The sequence below is a fragment of the Sinocyclocheilus rhinocerous genome, unplaced genomic scaffold, assembly GCF_001515625.1.
Source record: "Sinocyclocheilus rhinocerous isolate Xijiao unplaced genomic scaffold, SAMN03320098_v1.1 scaffold196, whole genome shotgun sequence".
In the NCBI taxonomy this organism is placed as follows: Eukaryota; Metazoa; Chordata; class Actinopteri; order Cypriniformes; family Cyprinidae; genus Sinocyclocheilus; species Sinocyclocheilus rhinocerous.
Window position 1 is genome coordinate 1,270,495 of NW_015633546.1, and position 18,621 is coordinate 1,289,115.

General features: G+C 35.7%; 2 protein-coding genes and 2 long non-coding RNA genes across 7 annotated transcripts in view; all 4 read right to left on the reverse strand.

Moving 5' to 3' along the window:
- Positions 1 to 1,138, reverse strand: part of LOC107744446 (uncharacterized) — a 65,977-nt gene extending 64,839 nt beyond the window's left edge. Inside the window, exons 1-2 of the long non-coding RNA XR_001640477.1 lie at positions 995 to 1,138; positions 639 to 735 (exon numbers count right to left, since the gene is read on the reverse strand). This is a non-coding gene — a long non-coding RNA (uncharacterized LOC107744446). The remainder of the gene's footprint in view (positions 1 to 638; positions 736 to 994) is intronic.
- A 1,465-nt stretch (positions 1,139 to 2,603) lies between these two features.
- LOC107744447 (cathepsin L1-like) lies at positions 2,604 to 5,490 on the reverse strand. Of its 4 annotated transcripts, none has more exons than XM_016558103.1 (8): positions 5,440 to 5,490; positions 4,949 to 5,087; positions 4,713 to 4,835; positions 3,864 to 4,016; positions 3,523 to 3,747; positions 3,192 to 3,360; positions 2,917 to 3,034; positions 2,604 to 2,805 (listed from the first exon to the last, which is right to left on the reverse strand). In XM_016558103.1, the coding sequence occupies exons 1-8, from the start codon at positions 5,469 to 5,471 to the stop codon at positions 2,706 to 2,708; spliced, it is 1,059 nt and encodes a 352-aa protein (XP_016413589.1). In that variant the 5' UTR covers positions 5,472 to 5,490; the 3' UTR covers positions 2,604 to 2,705. The 4 variants fall into 4 exon arrangements, with proteins under 4 accessions (XP_016413589.1, XP_016413592.1, XP_016413591.1 ...); XM_016558106.1 differs by having other exon boundaries at positions 5,446 to 5,459; XM_016558105.1 differs by having other exon boundaries at positions 5,364 to 5,445.
- A 2,674-nt stretch (positions 5,491 to 8,164) lies between these two features.
- Positions 8,165 to 11,501, reverse strand: LOC107744448 (uncharacterized). Its single transcript, XR_001640478.1, has 4 exons — positions 11,444 to 11,501; positions 10,308 to 10,624; positions 9,341 to 9,429; positions 8,165 to 8,250 (listed from the first exon to the last, which is right to left on the reverse strand). It is a non-coding gene; the product is annotated as an uncharacterized LOC107744448 (long non-coding RNA).
- A 1,954-nt stretch (positions 11,502 to 13,455) lies between these two features.
- zdhhc23a (zDHHC palmitoyltransferase 23a) lies at positions 13,456 to 18,274 on the reverse strand. The gene is made up of 5 exons (XM_016558167.1): positions 17,759 to 18,274; positions 16,774 to 17,125; positions 15,681 to 16,331; positions 14,066 to 14,233; positions 13,456 to 13,978 (listed from the first exon to the last, which is right to left on the reverse strand). Exons 2-5 carry the CDS (start codon positions 16,893 to 16,895, stop codon positions 13,705 to 13,707), a joined length of 1,215 nt encoding a protein of 404 aa, XP_016413653.1. The 5' UTR covers positions 16,896 to 17,125; positions 17,759 to 18,274; the 3' UTR covers positions 13,456 to 13,704.
- Between the last annotated feature and the right edge of the window lie 347 nt (positions 18,275 to 18,621).

Genomic DNA, 18,621 nt, shown 5'->3' on the forward strand with positions numbered 1-18,621 from the left:
TACAAATTCAGGTTTTCGTCACCTCCGTCAGTTGAATATTTTGATAATATTTCATTATGATATTTTATATTTGTTGTGGAATTGTTGGTCACATGTGAAAGTGTAATCTGTCTGCTAACACGAGAATGTGTTTTGAAATGTTAAAAACATCTTGAGTGCTGTTAAAGATAAAGTTGAAATTATATTACACAGTCCAAGGTAAAAAAGCACATTTTGTTAAAAAAAGAGAAAAGTTGGGAGGTTGTATCAAAGCATAGCTCAGTAGCTTAGTACATATAAGATACATAAATGTAGTTTCATTTGTCTCAGTACAAGGTCTTATTTTTTCAATTTTGCACCCTGTTTTGTCCCACTTCTCAAGAATGACTGCAAAGCAAATGCTGTAAGAAATGACTTGAATAACATTTAATAACCATGAAGCTGGCTGATATAACTAGAAGCTGCTTAGAACAGCAGTGGAATGGCAAAGCCAAGCACATGACTCAGAATGACTCTCTAACAAGCACACACAGCATGTACTGACCTCTCATATTTACAGCTCAAACTTCAAAGCCAAGCTAAGTGGCGTTGTGTCAATGTCTAGGCACATTACCAACACGCACTGGTGGATTTTGTGTTGTGCATACACTGTACAGTACCTTGCTTTACTTGTTTCATCCGATCTTGAAATAACATGCACGTTTATATCCCAGCTTGAAACTGTCAAGACAGCTTGGGCCTGTATATCATGAGTGTCTGAAAGGGGGGTGGGGACATTGGAAAAACATACATATTTCTTACATATAATAAATACTAACCCTCAGCACCTGAGTCTTACATTATATATAGTATATTATACTATATATAGTATATTTTATTATTAATATTTATTAATATTTTATTTTATTTTTTAAATGAACAAATTTATTTTATAATCATTAACAGAATTGGAAAATGTAAACCTTTTCCGTGGCAAAACGGTTTGTACTATTTCACTGACAACAAAATTACTAACCTGGCCTCAGTACTTTCTGGCGAAGACGCTGTCCTTTTTTGTTTTAATGCAGCAGTCACATATTGTGTCTTTGACAACTACAGTTACTTTTAAAGCATCAAGTGAAAGTTGACAAGCGCTGAATGATTTCAATAACCACGCTCTTCACAGACTTCTCAGAAAAATCGTCATATGGCGTTGTTTACCATCTCTAGTAGGGATGGGCGTATCGATCCGAAGTATCGATATAACGATCTAATCTCTAGCTCCCGCCACGAGCGCCCAACACTCAGCGCGTGATCACCTCAACGAGCGCGCACACTTTGCAGGCCTAGAAGTTTCTCTTTTTACTTGAAATGGTGTCCTGTGGCAGCAATTCAACTTTTTTGGATGCCAACTGCCATTAAACACCAAGGAAGAAGAAATGGCGTCCTAACACTGCGCTCATGGCATGCGGAAATTTTGGAAAAGCAACAACGCGGCACAACTTTAAAAGAAGTCCATCTAGTGCATGTTTACACAAGAATTAATAATGAAATTTACTTTCATGAATTTAAGGACTAAATGAGAATTAAAAAAATTAGGAGTATAGGTATAAATTAGTCTTCACGTGTGAATTTTGTAAAATAAAAAGGTAAAAGAATAGCTATGGTACACAAAAATACATATATTTTATTCGGTCGAACAATGACCTTGAGCAAGCAAGTGCAATACAAGCAAGTAGGTTAGATGTATAAAGTTCAGTAATAGTACTTTTCATGTGGCCATTAACTATAATTAACATTATAATGCTTGTGAAATTCTTAAACCATGTTTGATGTTCAAAAAAAAAAACAGTCAGAGACAACCCAAACTCCTTTAGCTCAGGACAATTTAAGTGTGTCTTTGCATGGGAAGCATGGTTTAATCTACAAGAACAGCAAACCAGTACTAAGGATTTGCACCAACATAATTTTTAGTAACAAGTTGTAGGTCCATTACAGACTATTTTATTTACTGATGTGGTACAGTATTCTGGAGAGAGAAAAAAAACTTTGGTAGTGTTGTCATGGTCAAACATTTGATTTGACAGTCTACTTCCTAACATTCTTAATTTAAAAACGCTTATGGGTTACACAGCACAATTCAGTAGAATGAGGCCATGGCTTAAGAGTCTAAACTTTAACAATGCTCCTCAGAACAAAACTATTGCGTCGCCCTTTGGTTTTTACCACATTTGGGTCTTCTTGCAAACCATGCTTGCATGAGATCCCACGTGTACATAAACATACAGACTCTCATAGCTTTCTATACCAGTAGATTTAATATTTATCCATTTACAGGTCAAGTAGAAAGAGCACAATTTGTACAAATACATGTAACATTTGACATGAGCCATGTTCATATCTGTAACATTGTTTAAAAGATTAAGCTTAAAATACAGTGACTTGCATCACAAACAAATGGTTAACTGGATCAAAAGAGAAAAAAAAAAAAGTAAAAAGTAAACTTCTGATAGCTTAGTGCATTCCAAGATAGCTTAACTTCAATAGAAGAAACTTTCTACAATATACTGGCAGTGCTCCAGACTAAAATTACTTTAAAATAAAACAAAAAAGTAACAAGCGTTCAGAAAGAACACAAATACATTACAATATTTAATAAAAACCAAAAAGAATTAAAACAGCATGAAATATTAAAAGAAACAAAAGTAGGTGAACTACTGGCATTTCCAGAATGCAGTCCAGTGGCCTTACACTAGGGGATAGCCGGCAGATGTCGCAATGCCACAATGGTTCTGTCGGTCTTTAGCCATGTAGATGTAGCCTTTGTCACCCCATTTCTCAGTCCAGCTAAAAGATACAGAACAAGTTTAAAAACCATGCAAATGAGGTTGTGTTAAAGGTTATTGAAAAAATCAGAACTGAGTGCATCATTAAAAGGACTCCAGAGGCAAGTCATACCTGTTCTTCACAATCCAGTATCTCTTCCCAGCAACATCAGCACCCTCATAACCATAACCAACCACCAGGACTGCATGGTCAAGTTCTACACCACTGCACTCCCTCTCATAATAGATGCCTACAGTAGAAAGTTAGAAATGAGTAAGAGATGTTCAGTCTGACTCAGGTTTAAAGGCAAGCCATGTAGTTTTGTAATAGCTCATACAAGTTTTTGCATAATAAACAAAAATGAATCCGAATTAGACTGTTTACACAGCTCAGAGATAATCACTCACCAGACTGATAGAACTGGAAGGATTCATGGCCAGCATCAATGGCAACAGCTACAGGACCCACAGCAGCAACAGCCCTCATTAGAGCATGTTCTTTACCACTGGGAATGTCCACAAAACCAGTGTCATTAACAGCATTATAACGGGGGTCATAGCGGCACTGCTGATCATCCTGTATTTGTAATAAAAAACAAATTTAAAAAAAAGATTTACATGTGAGGTTACTGAATATACAATGATACATGTTTGAAATGGGAGCAAAACCTTTAAGGTTGACACCCACAATATATTAACTACCATTACAAGTCAGAAAGAGCAAACCACTGATTCTTACCGTTCCAAGGTAGGGATACGACTCTTCTGAATCCAGCCCATTGTTGTCCTGAACATACTGGAAAGCCTGGTCCATGAAGCCTCCATTACAGCCTTGATTGCCCTCCGGCCTGGAACAGTCCATCAAGTTTTGCTCACTCAGAGAAACCAGCTTTCCAGTTTTGCGGAACAGCTGACCCTCCAAGGCACCTGTTGAGCTGAAAGCCCAGCAAGATCCACAACGTTTCTAGGACCACAAAACAGGACTTTGTTACCAAACAGTCAAGCAACATGCAGTTTTTGAAATATTACCAGATACAGAATAAACATAAGCTCCAGGAACTAGTTTGATAAACTGCTTACTTGGTCTTTGATAGGAGTAACATAACCCTTCTCTCTCCAGTCAACCTGTTGAGGGGCTTCAAAAAAGCTGGGTTCCATGAACAATGAGCCTTTTGATTTCCGGCTGGGGTCATGATTGTAACCATTCATCACCTGTCTGAACTCCTCATTTGTCTAAAAGTGAAAATGCAAACAAAAGGGTTTATTAAAAGAGTCCTATAAAAAAAAAATCATAATGTCAATCATAAGTATGAAAGTGCCAGTTTACAGCAGATCCATCAGTTTAGATGTTGTAGACAAAAACAAAATCAGAAGTCATATTGAACTGTTTACCATATCACCAAATTGGTTCATGCCCAGTTGGAAGGTGTGTTTGCCCACAGAGTGCTCAAGGTTGTGCAGCTCAATTTTCCTCAAGTTCTTATCCCACACCATTCTCCTCCAGCCCTCTTCTTTCTGAGGATGAAAGCAGACATTGTAGCCATTGAAAAAGAAGTTCTGTAAAGATGCTGCTTTTCGGTTGTGTTGAAAATTGATTTATGTTTGGCTACAGACTCTATACTACCCACCTCATGATAGTTTTTTCCATGCCAGCTCTTCCAGAGCTGCCAGTGATCGTCTAACTGCAGGTTTAAGCTTGGAGCAGCAAACACTGCACTCAAGCATAGCGTGAGGAGCGAGGCAAACAACATCATCCTGCCTGGAAGACTGTGACAGAGCAAAAATGCAAACAAAAGGGTTTATTAAAAGAGTCCTATAAAAAAAAAAATCAGTGTCAATCATAAGTATGAAAGTGCCAGTTTACAGCAGATCCATCAGTTTAGATGTTGTAGACAAAAACAAAATCAGAAGTCATATTGAACTGTTTACCATATCACCAAATTGGTTCATGCCCAGTTGGAAGGTGTGTTTGCCCACAGAGTGCTCAAGGTTGTGCAGCTCAATTTTCCTCAAGTTCTTATCCCACACCATTCTCCTCCAGCCCTCTTCTTTCTGAGGATGAAAGCAGACATTGTAGCCATTGAAAAAGAAGTTCTGTAAAGATGCTGCTTTTCGGTTGTGTTGAAAATTGATTTATGTTTGGCTACAGACTCTATACTACCCACCTCATGATAGTTTTTTCCATGCCAGCTCTTCCAGAGCTGCCAGTGATCGTCTAACTGCAGGTTTAAGCTTGGAGCAGCAAACACTGCACTCAAGCATAGCGTGAGGAGCGAGGCAAACAACATCATCCTGCCTGGAAGACTGTGACAGAGCAAAACAAGATACAATTTGAAGGAATGTAACAGGAGTTACACAGAGACTACAGCAGTAAACGTTTAACCAGTTACACAGAGAAAATCCCCAGTGTGCAAGTTGTGCTAAAAAGACCCTGAATAGGTACAAAGCCAAATAATAGGACGTTCAACATTAGCAAGTTTTACAAGCCTAAAAAACATTCAAGCAGTTTCTTTTTAAGTTAAGTTTAAACAAGTAATTTTAAAAGACATTTGATCCACTACAGGCGAAGCTGAAACCCACGTAAATATAATTCGAGCACCGTATACACAAGGAAAAAAAAAAACAATAAAGCCAAAGTGTAAATAATAAACTCAGCTTTAACCAGCAAACGAAATGATTGACTGGCATTGCTTACAACTGAGCGGGATTTAAAGCGTGCCTGATCAAAAAGGCGGCCTCTCATTGGCTGAGGGTGATGATGAGTAAAGTGTTCACAGCCAATCAAGTCAAGCAAAAATCTCATCTACTTATGTGATCCAGCATCACAAGACCGAGAACTCATCACTTGCATATATTGTAACAAGATTAAAAGTTACATCCGAAAACTCTTTGCCTATATTCCTTTTTTTTGTTTTTTTTAATAATCGTTTATGACATACGAGGGGAAAAATTAAATAATAAAAAACATTAAAAATAAAAATAAACATTTGATTAGGGGGTGTGAAAATAATTGAGATTAAATGAGAATTATCAATCAGTTAAAATAAATGTTTTAAATGCAGGTTATTGGAAAGGATGCATTGTGTTCATGAGAATTCGGTGCTTTTCTCTGTTCTGTGTTAATTTTAATTTTAATTTGTGCTTGTCAAGATCATGACATGAAGCGTGTGCCTGACAAATGCAACATGCTCAGGCAGAAATTAATCAAAGTGAAAACGCTTAGGCCCTAAAGAAAATTCCCTAACTAAGCGTTTTGAAGCACAATCAGCGACTTGTGTTTTGTATGACTCAATATACTAAATATAGCAGACACAGTACTTCTTAGCATTGGCTAAGCTTGGTCTTTTAGTTGCAGAGAACAGGTTGTGACATAATTTTCACGCAAATTGTATTTTAAGTTTAAACCTTTTTGTTGTTGTTGCTCTTAATATGTATAACAACAATTCCCTAGCTAAGCGTTTTGAAGCACAATCAGCGACTTGTGTTTTGTATGACTCAATATACTAAATATAGCAGACAGTACTTCTTAGCATTGGCTAAGCTTGGTCTTTTAGTTGCAGAGAACAGGTTGTGACATAATTTTCACGCAAATTGTATTTTAAGTTTAAACCTTTTTGTTGTTGTTGCTCTTAATATGTATAACAACATATACTGAATATTATATAACCTTTATATAATATCGAGTAATTTTATAATTATAGGCTATAATGTATGAAAAACTCTAGAAGGATTCTTGGACATTAAAAGTGGCCTTTAATGCAATAAAAATCAGTTGATTCCTTCAGAAATGTCCATTAATGCAGGGGTTCTTCTGAAACTCTCTTTTCTGCCTTTCTCTGTTACAAATACAGGTATATTTTATATATAAATAAATTATATTTACTGGACATGATTGTTTTTATTTAGTAAATATATAGCATTACTGTTATACATGTGCTAGTCTCTAAGGATGATGGCTTACGTCATGTTTTATTGATATAAAATGATGTCATAAAGTATTTGGTTTATAATGAAAATCACTTATTCAGCACAAACCTTAGACGGTTACCAAAAACCACAACGCAGCCACTGATATTTCTTGCATACAGCATAAGCAAGGGAAAAAGGAAACAGAAAACAAAACTGTGGTCTGACGTTTGATGGAGTGAGACTCTAAATTTACATGTAGCCTAACCTGTGCAACTTAACAATGGCAAAACCATTGGTTAGACCCTGAAAGACACAGCAGGATGTTACCTGTTTCTCTTTTGCATCACATGTAATACAGTTTATTCTGTGGTTTTGTGCAAGAGCTTTTTATTTGTATGTTTGCATTTCTGAAGAGGAAGCAGTGAGATGTGACATGTTTATCTGTAGTATAGGTGTTAATGACTTTTGTGAGAATATACTGTCATGATTAATTCAGTCAATCAGCAGTGAAGTCATCAGAATCTGAGAGGAGTCAGAACAAATGATTGATGAAACAAATGATCAGACTTCAAACAATGCAACAAAAAAGAGACCATTCTGCTCCCTCTGCTGACGAGCTGAAAGATCACTCAGAAGTCAGGAAGTGACTTTTCTTGTGGTTAACTGAATAACTGAAAAAGTCCACATGCAACTAGTGCCATTTAGTTGAAACTTCTGCTAAGTTACTAATGACATTATTGTTAATAATACTTTTGGAAGTGGTAATATTTCACCAAAATCCAGATAACTTTATATGCAACGCAGCCTTGTGTAGAATCATTCAATCTTTTACACTGCCACCATCTGAACAACAAGGGTAATGCAAGTTGGTAGGATGAATTAAAGGGGTCATATGATGCGATTTCAATTTGTCCTTTCTCTTTGGAGTGTCACAAGCTCTTGGTGCATAAAGAAGATCTGTAAAGTTGCAAAGACTAAAGTCTCAAATCCAAAGAGATATTCTTTATAAAAGTTAAGAGTTAACCACGCCTGCACTTTTGACTTCTGCAATTTACAGTCATCATTCCGTGACACACTTCAGGCAAAAAAGGAGACTTTAATCATAACTGCAACTCAGTTAGAATATAATGATGTTAGCATTGAAAAACAAAGAGACAACATGTTTACTGCCACAGACACAAAAAAAAGTAGTATATTACAAAATAGAAGTTTATACAAAAATAAGAATGAACTAAAATCTATTTAAAAGCTAGAAAGAAAAGCACATGAGTGCATATACCAGTCCACATGGGATTATTGTTCCCCATGGGATTTTTCTGACTTCTTTTTTGTCATTAAAACAGACAATTATAAAAATTATCTACAGTAAGTCCAGTAATATCCATTATAGACATAGTGTGTTAGGTTAATTCATATTCAGGTAATTGAAGTCTTCATTCTCCACCTCTTCTTCATTCTGTGAGCGTATGCGCTTGGGTCGCTTCTTATTTTTCAGCCGCACAGAGGGCTGACTGCCAGGAGGTCCTCCAGGATGCAACGCAGTGTTGCTTTTCCTCTTCTAGAAGAAGAGACATTGGTCAAATTAAAGGCAGAGTAAGTGATTTTTCAAAAACACTTTAGAAAACTGATTCGGGCCTTGAATACAGACCTAAGGTTGGTCTCTTTTTAAAGAAGACAATTAGCAGATTATTATAGAAGTCAAATTATTTAATAAAATGATAGTATTAAAACGTTATAGAAGTTTAAATTTACTGTAAAGAAAATGTATTGTACTATTTTTATTTTATTTTATATAAAATAAATATTTTAAAAAATAGTAAAAAATACAAAATTGCTGTAAAATTAAAGCCATATGTCTACATAAGTTGTGTTCCAAATTTGAAGTTGATATAAAAAAAAATTGAGGTTCATATGCTATTTTGTTTAGACGTTATACCAAAAACAGCCACCGGGTGCCACCCAAACTCCATTTTCATTTTTTTTTTATGCATTTCTGTCACAAATCTATACATTTCTCTCTCAATATTATGTCTATCACAAAAAAACCACCAAATATGGAATCTTGATACTCAGATTCTAAAAGACCGTAATACATTTTGTAAAATGATTTTGAAATACCATTTCTATGGTAACGCAATGCCTGATTTCAAAATGGTTTTCACAGGATACATTTTGAGATTTTAAGCTTTCAAATGGCATATAACTTGTGATGATTACTAAAACAAGGCAACAAAATAAAGACTTTTTGTTACAAAGGTAAGAACTCCTGTTATGATGTAGATTTGTCATAGACTCTTGGTGCACTCTTGTCATAAATTAATCTATTACTGTTCCTACATAATTTGTAACAAAATAAAATGGTAAAAAAAAAAACTATTTAGGAGACTTAGACCTTTCCAATGATATATAGTTTGTCATGATTATATTAGGATTTATTGTACTATAATGAATTAAAACACATTTACAGAAGACATTCCAAAACTTTTTTTAAGAAGTGTGTGGCACTCACATTGGTCTTTATTCATTAAACATGAGCAGAAGGAATTTCTTTGTAATCATTCACTAAACCACTCGGTCATATGTTGTTGCGTTGAATTCAGCAGATTCTGTTTTGTTCTTTAGAATGTGGACGAGTTTGGGATCATTACCTTATAGCAAACCACTCCTGCGATGATTCCACATAATACTATTAAACCTATGCTGCAACACACAGAGATTATCGTGATGGGCAGGTCACCTGCGAGAAGATTAACACAATGTTTCATTTTTTTTTCTTTAATGTTTCTCTGTTTCGTATTAATTGGCGAAAAATGCAGGTCTGTGCATAAACAAACATCACTACATTTATTCAGATTATACAGTTACAACAGAGTCAAAACAAACTATAAGTATATGCAAAAACAAATATTCAAACATATATTCACAGATCAAACTCTGTTCTTCTTCTCTTTTTTTGTATTGCATGAAGAAGTTTGTCAAAACTTTAGGATGCATTTAATTTGTATGTTATGTGTATTGTGTTTTTGTTTTTAAACAAAGAAAGAGCTAATTACTATTGTGTCATGACCCTCACACTTGATTCTGAGTGTTAAAGGCACAATATGTAATTTTCGCCGCTAGAGGGCGCGTATTCAAAATAAACAAAGAGACACATACTAGATACATTTGAAAGTTCTGTTATTATGCTACTATGTGCGGTCGTCACCGGTCTATTAAAACACACAACATATTAAAGCTTCTTTGGTGTTTCCATGTTTTCTACAAAACAAAACCGGTATTCAAGGGGTTTGACATTATTGGCAGGCGACACAATGGTGGTCTGTGTCACTATAGTTAAAATTGCTTATTTCTCTGGATTTAAACATTCTTCGAAACATTTGGGATAATGTAAGTACACAAGTCAGCAAAATATATAACACTGTTCTAGTGGTTTTTGGATATTTTAATAAAAAAAATCTTACATATTGTGCCTTTTAATGATAGTCAGATATGGGTGTGACTAGGTAAATAGCCATAAAATGTTTATATTTCTATATAAATATAAAATATCTGCAATAACAACACTATGCCTGGTGTTATGTTGAGGAAGATGTCTTATAAAATAAATATTCTCACCATTTTCTGTCGTTTTCTCTAGCTTATTTTGTCCTTGAAGACTCCCATTTGGGAAAGTGGTGAGTTCGTAACAGTAAGTCACAAAGTCACTCTCTTGTAATTTATCCAGTATAATGCTGTGGTTAGATTTTACGGAAAGACGACCAGCATAGTTGTTGTCAAATATAGTAAGTCCATGGATGGGGCTGAACACAAAAACCTTCTGATTTGGACACTTTTTCCATACAGGGTTACTTTCATGTTTGTTGTAACCTTAAAATTAAAAGACGCACTCCCACCCAACAGAGCTCTTATCACATCTTCATCTGTCAAGGCCCCTATGAAAAACAAACAGAGAAAGAAGTGCAAATAAAGAACTATGCAATTGTCCAAACAACAATTTTCATAATTTAAGTTTTTTTTCAATGTGATCAGTATATTAGTTTGTAATCAGTGAAGCAGTAAATGTAAATGTTCTTTATTTTTAGCTGCTTTTGAACCTGTATTTTCTAATGCAGTTTCCTTGCATCTTTTTTTGTAATACACTACCATTTAAAAGTTTGGGGGCAGTAAGATTTTTCATTTATGAAATTTATTTAAGAAAACAATACTTTTGTTCAGCCAGGATGCATTAAACTGATCAAAAGTGACAGTAGAGACTTCTCCTTGCTATGAAATATTTCATAAATGTTGTTTTGAACTTTCTATGCATCAAAGAATCCTGAAAAAATACCTCATGCTTTCCACAAACATATTAAGCAGCACAATTGTTTTCACATTGATAATAATAAAAAATATTTCTTGAGCAACAAATCAGCATATTAGAATGATTTTTGAAGAATCATGTGACACTGAAGACTGGAGTAACAGCTGCTGAAAATTCTGCTTTGCCATTATAGGAATAAATTACTTTTAAAAAGAAAACAGTTAGGTAGTTTTTATAATATTTTACAATATTACTGCAATATTATTTATTATTTAAAAAAAAAATGCAACCTTGGTGAGCACAAGAGACTTCTTTCAAAATCCTCACAAAAAACATATAGACCTCAATATTTTGAACGGTACTAGCCTAAATATAAAAAAAGTAAATCCTCTCTCTTTGTGTGTGTGTGTGTGTGTGTGTTTGTGACAGTCACACACTCTCTCACACATACCTGTTATAAGGGTTATAAAGAATATCAACAGATGGATCCAGTGCTGTTCAGGCAAAAGAAAAGAATTAGTTTGTCCAATCCTCATGGTGTCTTGTGCTACACAGGACGTGTGATGCCGTCTGATACAATTCTCAGCAGAGACAGACAGTGACCACAAAGACAACCTTGATGGCTCTATAACACGTAAGGTGGGGGGCAGGGTGTCAGTAAATCACATCTATAAAAAATATATATAAATGTACTTCATGTAAAGGATTATCACATCTAAGATCTGTATAGTAGAGCAGGTGTGACTGTACTTTCTATTCTAGATTGAATACTATGTTGTTTTTAAAGTAGTCAGATTTTAAATCTTTGACACTCTTTGTACACTGCAATTTGTTTAAATAAAAAATTAAGCTGTACATTGCTTATATCAATCTTTTTTAATTTAAAATTGTAATATTTTGCACTTTCACTTTATTTTGCATATTTGTAGGAGGAAGCATTTTTTTCTGTTTTGCTCTGAATCTACATTGTGGTTGCACAGAGGCAAGAGGGCCAGCATTGCTCTAAAAACACTTCCTGTCTTTTCAGCTTCAAAGATAGCTAGGTCACTCACGACCCTTCCACAGTAATCAACACAACTCATGACTCTTACTAAAGCGAGTGGCAGTCTATTTATTGTGCATGACAGAATTTATTTTGTAAATTTATTTTTACACATATGAAATGATGGATGCTCATTAATTCAAGATGACAATACATAACTGTAAAGTACACCTCGACATAGCTTAAAGTGGTCATGAACTGCCTTTGCTTTGTATTTTGTACTGTTCTCCAAGGTCCACTTATAATGTTATCAAGATTTTTACATCAAAAAACATCATAATTTAGAAGTAATAGGTTGTTTTCTGTCCTGTTTTGACTACCCTCATCACTGTTTGAATAGACCTGGTGGATTGTAGACTCGGAAGTAAACGCCCACTGCTATGATTGGCTAACAGTTGTGTATGATTGACAGCCTACATTCTTCACAGATGGACACGGCTGGGATTTAGGTTAAAAACGCATTATTACTCAGTAAATATCAAACAATCTGTAATAACAGACAAAGCAATAGTGACCACGTAATAAAAACAGTTACTCACACTTGTGTAGTGCAACATTACTGTCGGATCCAATATAGTCAGCACAGCATGTTTTTTAGTTTCAGTATTTCTGAAAATCCTGCATGGAATTGTGCCGTTTGTAAATGAATCCAGGGTAAAATGAAGTGAACAAAAGACCAAGTTCTTACTGACGCGGTCTGGAACTTCATTAAAAATAAAGTTAATCAAATAAAGTGTATCGTTCGATTTCTGCGTAGACCTGCGTTTGCCTCTCTCATTATTTACGCTACATGTGCGAATCAGTGGGCGGGGCTAAACAGGCAGTGATGTAGAATCAGGTGTTGATGATCTTCAGCGGAAGCGGTGCTTAGCCACACTATTACGTCATAAAATGGCACATTCCACAACCTGTCGTTTTGAAAGGTTGGCTTCAACATAAGCTGTTTTGAGACTAACAATTAAGTTTTGAGTTCTGAAACGTACAAAATGTTTTAATAGCAAAATCACTTCTTGTATATTAAAAGATATATCATTTTGATTTCTCAGTTCATGACCCCTTTAACACTGCTGTTCAGTGAACACTGAACACAGAAACCTGTAGTTACAGAAGTGTACAACATCATTTGTCTTGAGAGAGAGCACACTACAAAGGTAGTAGCATATTTACAATTACATGGATTGTGAATTTGGTGTAAAGTGTATTTTTAGGTTTATTAGCATTTCAGGGTGTCACATTTTAACCCGGTTCTACCTATCATCAGATTAAATTTTCATAATATTTCTTATACTTGTCATTAACAACATACACACACTTGATTTCTACCCAGATTACAAAGTTGCCCACTTATGTCTGATCCATTTATGCCATAAAGTTGCAGTCTTTATGAGCAGAGTTTTGTTATATTTCATAAAAACATTGCTGTGGTCATATATCACATTGAACCCAATTCAATATGTCCGTACAGAGACGACCACTGGAATAAAAATCTTTTAAAAAATACCAAAAACATAGGTATTTAATATGTTTGTTCATCAGTTTAAACGGATTGCCTTAACAATACAACCGGGGCAAACAAGGTAAATGTGTCAACTAAATCTTTAGGCCTAACCAGATGCTTAGTTGTTGAACATATCGCATGATAGTTTAAATACCATCTGTAGTCCCTTGACTCATACCATGTCTGTGAAGGTGAAAGGGGAACCGTTCTCATCCGTGTTCATTGTGAGGAACTGAATCCAGTTCTGGAGGAAGCCTCGTGAATAGACGCCAGTCTCCACAACCAGGCCACAGAAGTGCCGTCTACCAGTTTTGTTGCGCAAAGCGATCTGAGCTTCGCGTTCCGTTACGTTGTAACTGACATTGATGATCTGAAGGATGAACAGGTGGAGCAGACCACCTGTTATGATAACGCTGTACCACACACATGTAAAGCACAGCGCTGTGCTACACACACAAACACACACAAATTAGGCTGAAAACACACTGTGTATGTGCATATTTTCCATTAAATAAGAGTAATGGATGATGTACCTGTAGTGATTATAGACTCCAGGGCAGTATAGAATGGCTGTGAATAGACTCTGTCTTGGACATATACTCTTTAACACCAAACTGATCCCGTAGAACGATGTCAGCAGGAAGAGAAGGAGCGTCAAGATGAACTGCCTGTGATTGGCTTGACCTACACAGCTGTTTATCCTGTCATGGAAAGTCACATACATACAAAGACACAAAAAGTAAGCAGCCATATAAACCCACATACAAACATTCTCATTCAAAGAACAGTTACACTACTTTATCTCTTTTCGGTGTGGCTTTATTGAGAATTATGTGGCTCATGGCATGTTCATATTTTCATTTGTGGCTGTGTGTGTGTGTTGAGGCAGCGTGGAGACAGATTGGCCTGGTGAGAGCTCCCTTTACTGTGCTGAAAGCTGCGGTCCTGTGGCCTTTGCACATGTCTCACCACCAGCCTGCCTGCTCCAGTGACGTCTTTTGGGAATCAGCTTGAACATATGTGTGTGTCTGATGGGGTAGGGAATACATGCATACAAGTGTGAAAAGATCAGAAAATGAATCAAATGATTGGCATAAGCACTACGTTAAACGATTCATTTTGGAATTGTTTAACTATTTCTGTAGTAGGGATTTGCATCTTATAAGGAAAAGCACAAATAACAACACAAAAATTTATATTTTAAATAACAGAAAATATTTTCAGTTGACTGATTACCCAGCAAACAAACACAAGTATAAAGTGATGTTATCAATGAACATCTAAAATTACAATGCAATGGTAAGTCTGTGAAGCCGAGATGACTCTCTCTCCTTTTATTGTTCATATACCAGATTTTTTTTTTAAATTTAGATTTTTAATGTTTATTTTATATAAATGTTTTAAAATAAGTATTGAATAATTAAATATTATATTATAAAATTCTATATTTGTACATACAATTTGTAAAACATTAATTATAATAAAAAATAATAAAATATAAGAATAAACACTTTAAATTAAAACTTAAATTATACAATGCATATTTGCTATATGAAACTTATAAATGGAATAACGTTACATCCTTAAAGGGAGTTATTATTTAGCATATACATATCCGCATATACACTACCATTTAAAAATTTGGGGTTGGTAAGATTTATGAAAGCAAAATGATTAATTTCTTTTAAATTGATCACAAGTGACAAGTAAAGACAAGTATAATATTACTAACATTTTCTATTTCTAATAAATGCTGTTCTTTTGAACTTTCAATTAATCAAGACATGTAGTTCAATAAAAATATTAAAAATAATAAGACATTTTTCTTGAGCACCAAATCAGTATATTAGAATGATTTCTGAAGGATCATGTGACACTGAAGACTGGAGTAATGCTGCTGAAAATTCAGCTTTGCCAATCACAGGAATAAAATAAAATTGAAAATATATTTAAAAAAGAAAACAGTTATATTAATTGTAATAATCTCTCACAATATTGCTGTTTTTACTGTATTTTTGAATAAATGCAGGCTTTGTAAGCATAAGACTTTTTTCTTTTCTTTTTTTTTTAAACAATGTTCAATTCACTTCACACTAGGAATAAAGTGCTCGTGCTCAATTTTTAAAGAAGAATGAATGAGACACCCACCAAACACAATGGTGGTCCATTCGAAGGACACAAGCTCCACAGATCCTGCAGTGCCCTGCCCTTGGTGGGCGCACCAATCGGCAAACAGGACATAACTTCTTCTTTCCTTCCTTTTCCCCATTTGACTGGCTGATTCCATTGCAGGGGGCAGAGTCTCCAGGTATGTTTGTGCTCTGATTGGTTGTAGAGATACTGTTAACTCCCTGAGCTAATGATTGGGATTTGACAAAGCCTGGTCCTTGTTTGGTGCGCACAAGGGAGATAAGCGTCAACATCATGCCTGTCGTCGCAGTAACCAGCTGCAGATTACTGACGTCTCCTCTGGGAACGATCTCAGTAAGGAAAAGGTAGTACATGTAGGCAAGGGAGAAAAGTGCCAAGCTAAGGAAAAACAATGTGCGTCTTTTCCTTCTGTGAGTCACATAGTAATACCAAAGCACCAGTCCTGGTAGGGCAGTTAGGACTACAACTCCCAACACACAGTTAATTGCTGCCACTCGCAACAGGCCAGGAATTAATACCATCGGAGGCAAGACAGATATTTCCAATCGAAGGGGTCCTATGGCACAACACGGCAAACCCAAACGATCAGCCATACGAGAGATGAAACGAGAGAAGGTGTCTGGCTTGTCCGGCTCTCCTCTGAGTAACCTAATGAGAAGCGGTGACAGAGGAAATACAGAATATTTCACTGAAAAGAGCAAAACGACTGTAAAGTAAAACATAAAAGTTTGTCATCATTTATACTCCTTTATGTTATCACTGACTTTTTGTATTGATAAAAGTTGCATAGTTTAAAAAAAAGCACTTATTACAGACATAATATATATATAAATGAATATAGCTAACCGCAGACTGAATAAAATGTTTTTAGATACTTAATTACATGTTAATTTCAATTAAATGAAAATGTATTAATAGTTTAAATGCATATTAAATTCAGTTAGATAAACTATAGTGCTTTAACCCAGTTCATCTTTATATGTGTACTGCTTATAATAACCATTAGTCATTTCCATTGAAACGTGTAATGCATTTAAATATATTAAAATACGTGTACATGATTAATGATCTTAACTGCCAGATCTCTGACCTTTCACAGGCGTCATCAAGTTCTTCACAGTCACAGCAGCAGTACCCTCTTTGCTGGTCGATGTCTCCACAGCAGCACAGAGGGTCATCTGGTTCTGGGGGCTTAAAACGTTCTCGTTTCATCTCTTTATGTCAGAGACAACCTGCTTCCACTGTGAAATCAAGCTTTCTTTAGGAGTACGTTAGATCACAACTGAGTGGAAAGGGTTAGTTCAACTTGGAACAGGGCTGTAGGTAGTTTTAGCAGATAGTTGACAGAACCGATGACTGCAGATTTCTTGTTCAGCTTCCTTACTGGTCATCTGCTGCTCTTTACATCAGAAGCTTCATGTAAAAATCATGCGTTGCATTGTCTGGAAAAAAAAAAAAGCATAAAATTGAAGATAATGATTTCCACCACCATGCTCTCCTTATTGTACACATTTTTGTTCCTGTTGATCTCAATTGTTATCAGACAATTCACAATAAAATATTTAAAGGAAGGTGAATAATTTTTATAGTTAACTTTCACACTTGTGGCCTAAACACAGGTCACAGAGGAAAAACACTGTCTAACACTTGGGATCTGACACTGGCACAGACATACAGGAGGACACACAATAATATAAGAACTGGTCTATAAATAATCTACATGGAGTGTAACAAAAGCAGAAAATATTAATATCTGAATCCGCTCTTTGTATCTTGAATTAAGGCCATCTCACGTCTCATGTGGATCCCGTAATTGGGCCATCAAAAAACTTTTCCCTGAGAGGCCGTTCTCCATCACAGTTGTCGGATAGAGAAAATAATTGAGTGGCATGTGTTTGACATGTTCTAAATTACATTTGTTCCCTGGAGAAAACAAAAGGTTTGCCCTTGAGTGTGCTGTGATTTAAAATGAACCCTACACAAGATGATTATCATTTCTGAAAACCACTTAAAATATATATCAACAATCATTTAATTTCAAACTTTTTAAAATGATCTCAAGATCAATCCGTTACCTATGGTTTAACAGCCTCTCAACACAGGTGGAAGTGCATCCCAGGAAGAGGCTACATCAATTTGTGGCGAGTCCTAATTCCTAGTTCCTCATCTTCTGTGATGCACTTTTAGTAGTTTGGTGAAAGAACAGGTCACTCCAGCTTTTTTTATTAGCCTAAAGTGTCAAAATGCCATCCACAGAAATCCAGCTGAAGTTTTCCAGTTAATCCGATTTTTTTCCCTGTCAAATGAGTACTTCCCGTAAAAGAACGCAGATGGAAATCCAGGCTCGTCTTCGTTTCATTTAAAAAACGAAAGCAAAATATATATTTTTAAAAAGATACATCATTCGTTTGCTCCTTAAAATACCTCCAATAAACAGAAAGGCGCGTCCTTGTAGGGTTTATCAGGCTATGAGGTGCAGCCCGTGAAGACTCTCAGGACTGTCCGGAAGGCAGTGATAGATAACTCTGCGCGCTTTAACGCTCCGCTCTCTCAAGCGTTCTGAGAGGGCAGGCGCGTCAGAGGATCTGTTACAAGCGTTATTACCGATTAGGGTTGGGTGGCGGCGATGAAAAAGGAAGCTGGCAGGTGTTACCGTGACAGCGACAAAGTGAAGCAACGCTGCGCGCATACCGTGCTTAACCGGCGGGCCAGACACTGGGTCACAGTCGCCTTTTCACCTCAACTTTTAACCCTTCTATTGTGTTCCCGTCAATTTTTACCCGTTGTTATTGTCAAGTATTTGGATATTGTATGTAAACAAACAAAATGAAAGTCAATTTTAGTTTTATGACAATAATTATTTTTTTTCTGTGAGCTGCATGTTAAATTTGAACCAGTCAAGACCTTTCACCTTTGACCCTTCATTGTAGCCTTAAAT

Coding starts and splice junctions, on each gene's coding strand:
- zdhhc23a (XM_016558167.1), bottom strand. CDS start 16,895: ATGAAACGAGAACGTTTTAAGCCCCCAGAACCAGATGACCCTCTGTGC. Junction 14,234..15,680: donor ATGGACCACCATTGTGTTTG/GTGGGTGTCTCA, acceptor TTTCCATGACAG/GATAAACAGCTGTGTAGGTC. Junction 13,979..14,065: donor GGAGTCTATAATCACTACAG/GTACATCATCCA, acceptor TTGTGTGTGTAG/CACAGCGCTGTGCTTTACAT.
- LOC107744447 (XM_016558103.1), bottom strand. CDS start 5,471: ATGCCAGTCAATCATTTCGTTTGCTGGTTAAA. Junction 3,748..3,863: donor TTACTCCTATCAAAGACCAA/GTAAGCAGTTTA, acceptor TTGTGGTCCTAG/AAACGTTGTGGATCTTGCTG. Junction 2,806..2,916: donor TACTGGATTGTGAAGAACAG/GTATGACTTGCC, acceptor TGTATCTTTTAG/CTGGACTGAGAAATGGGGTG.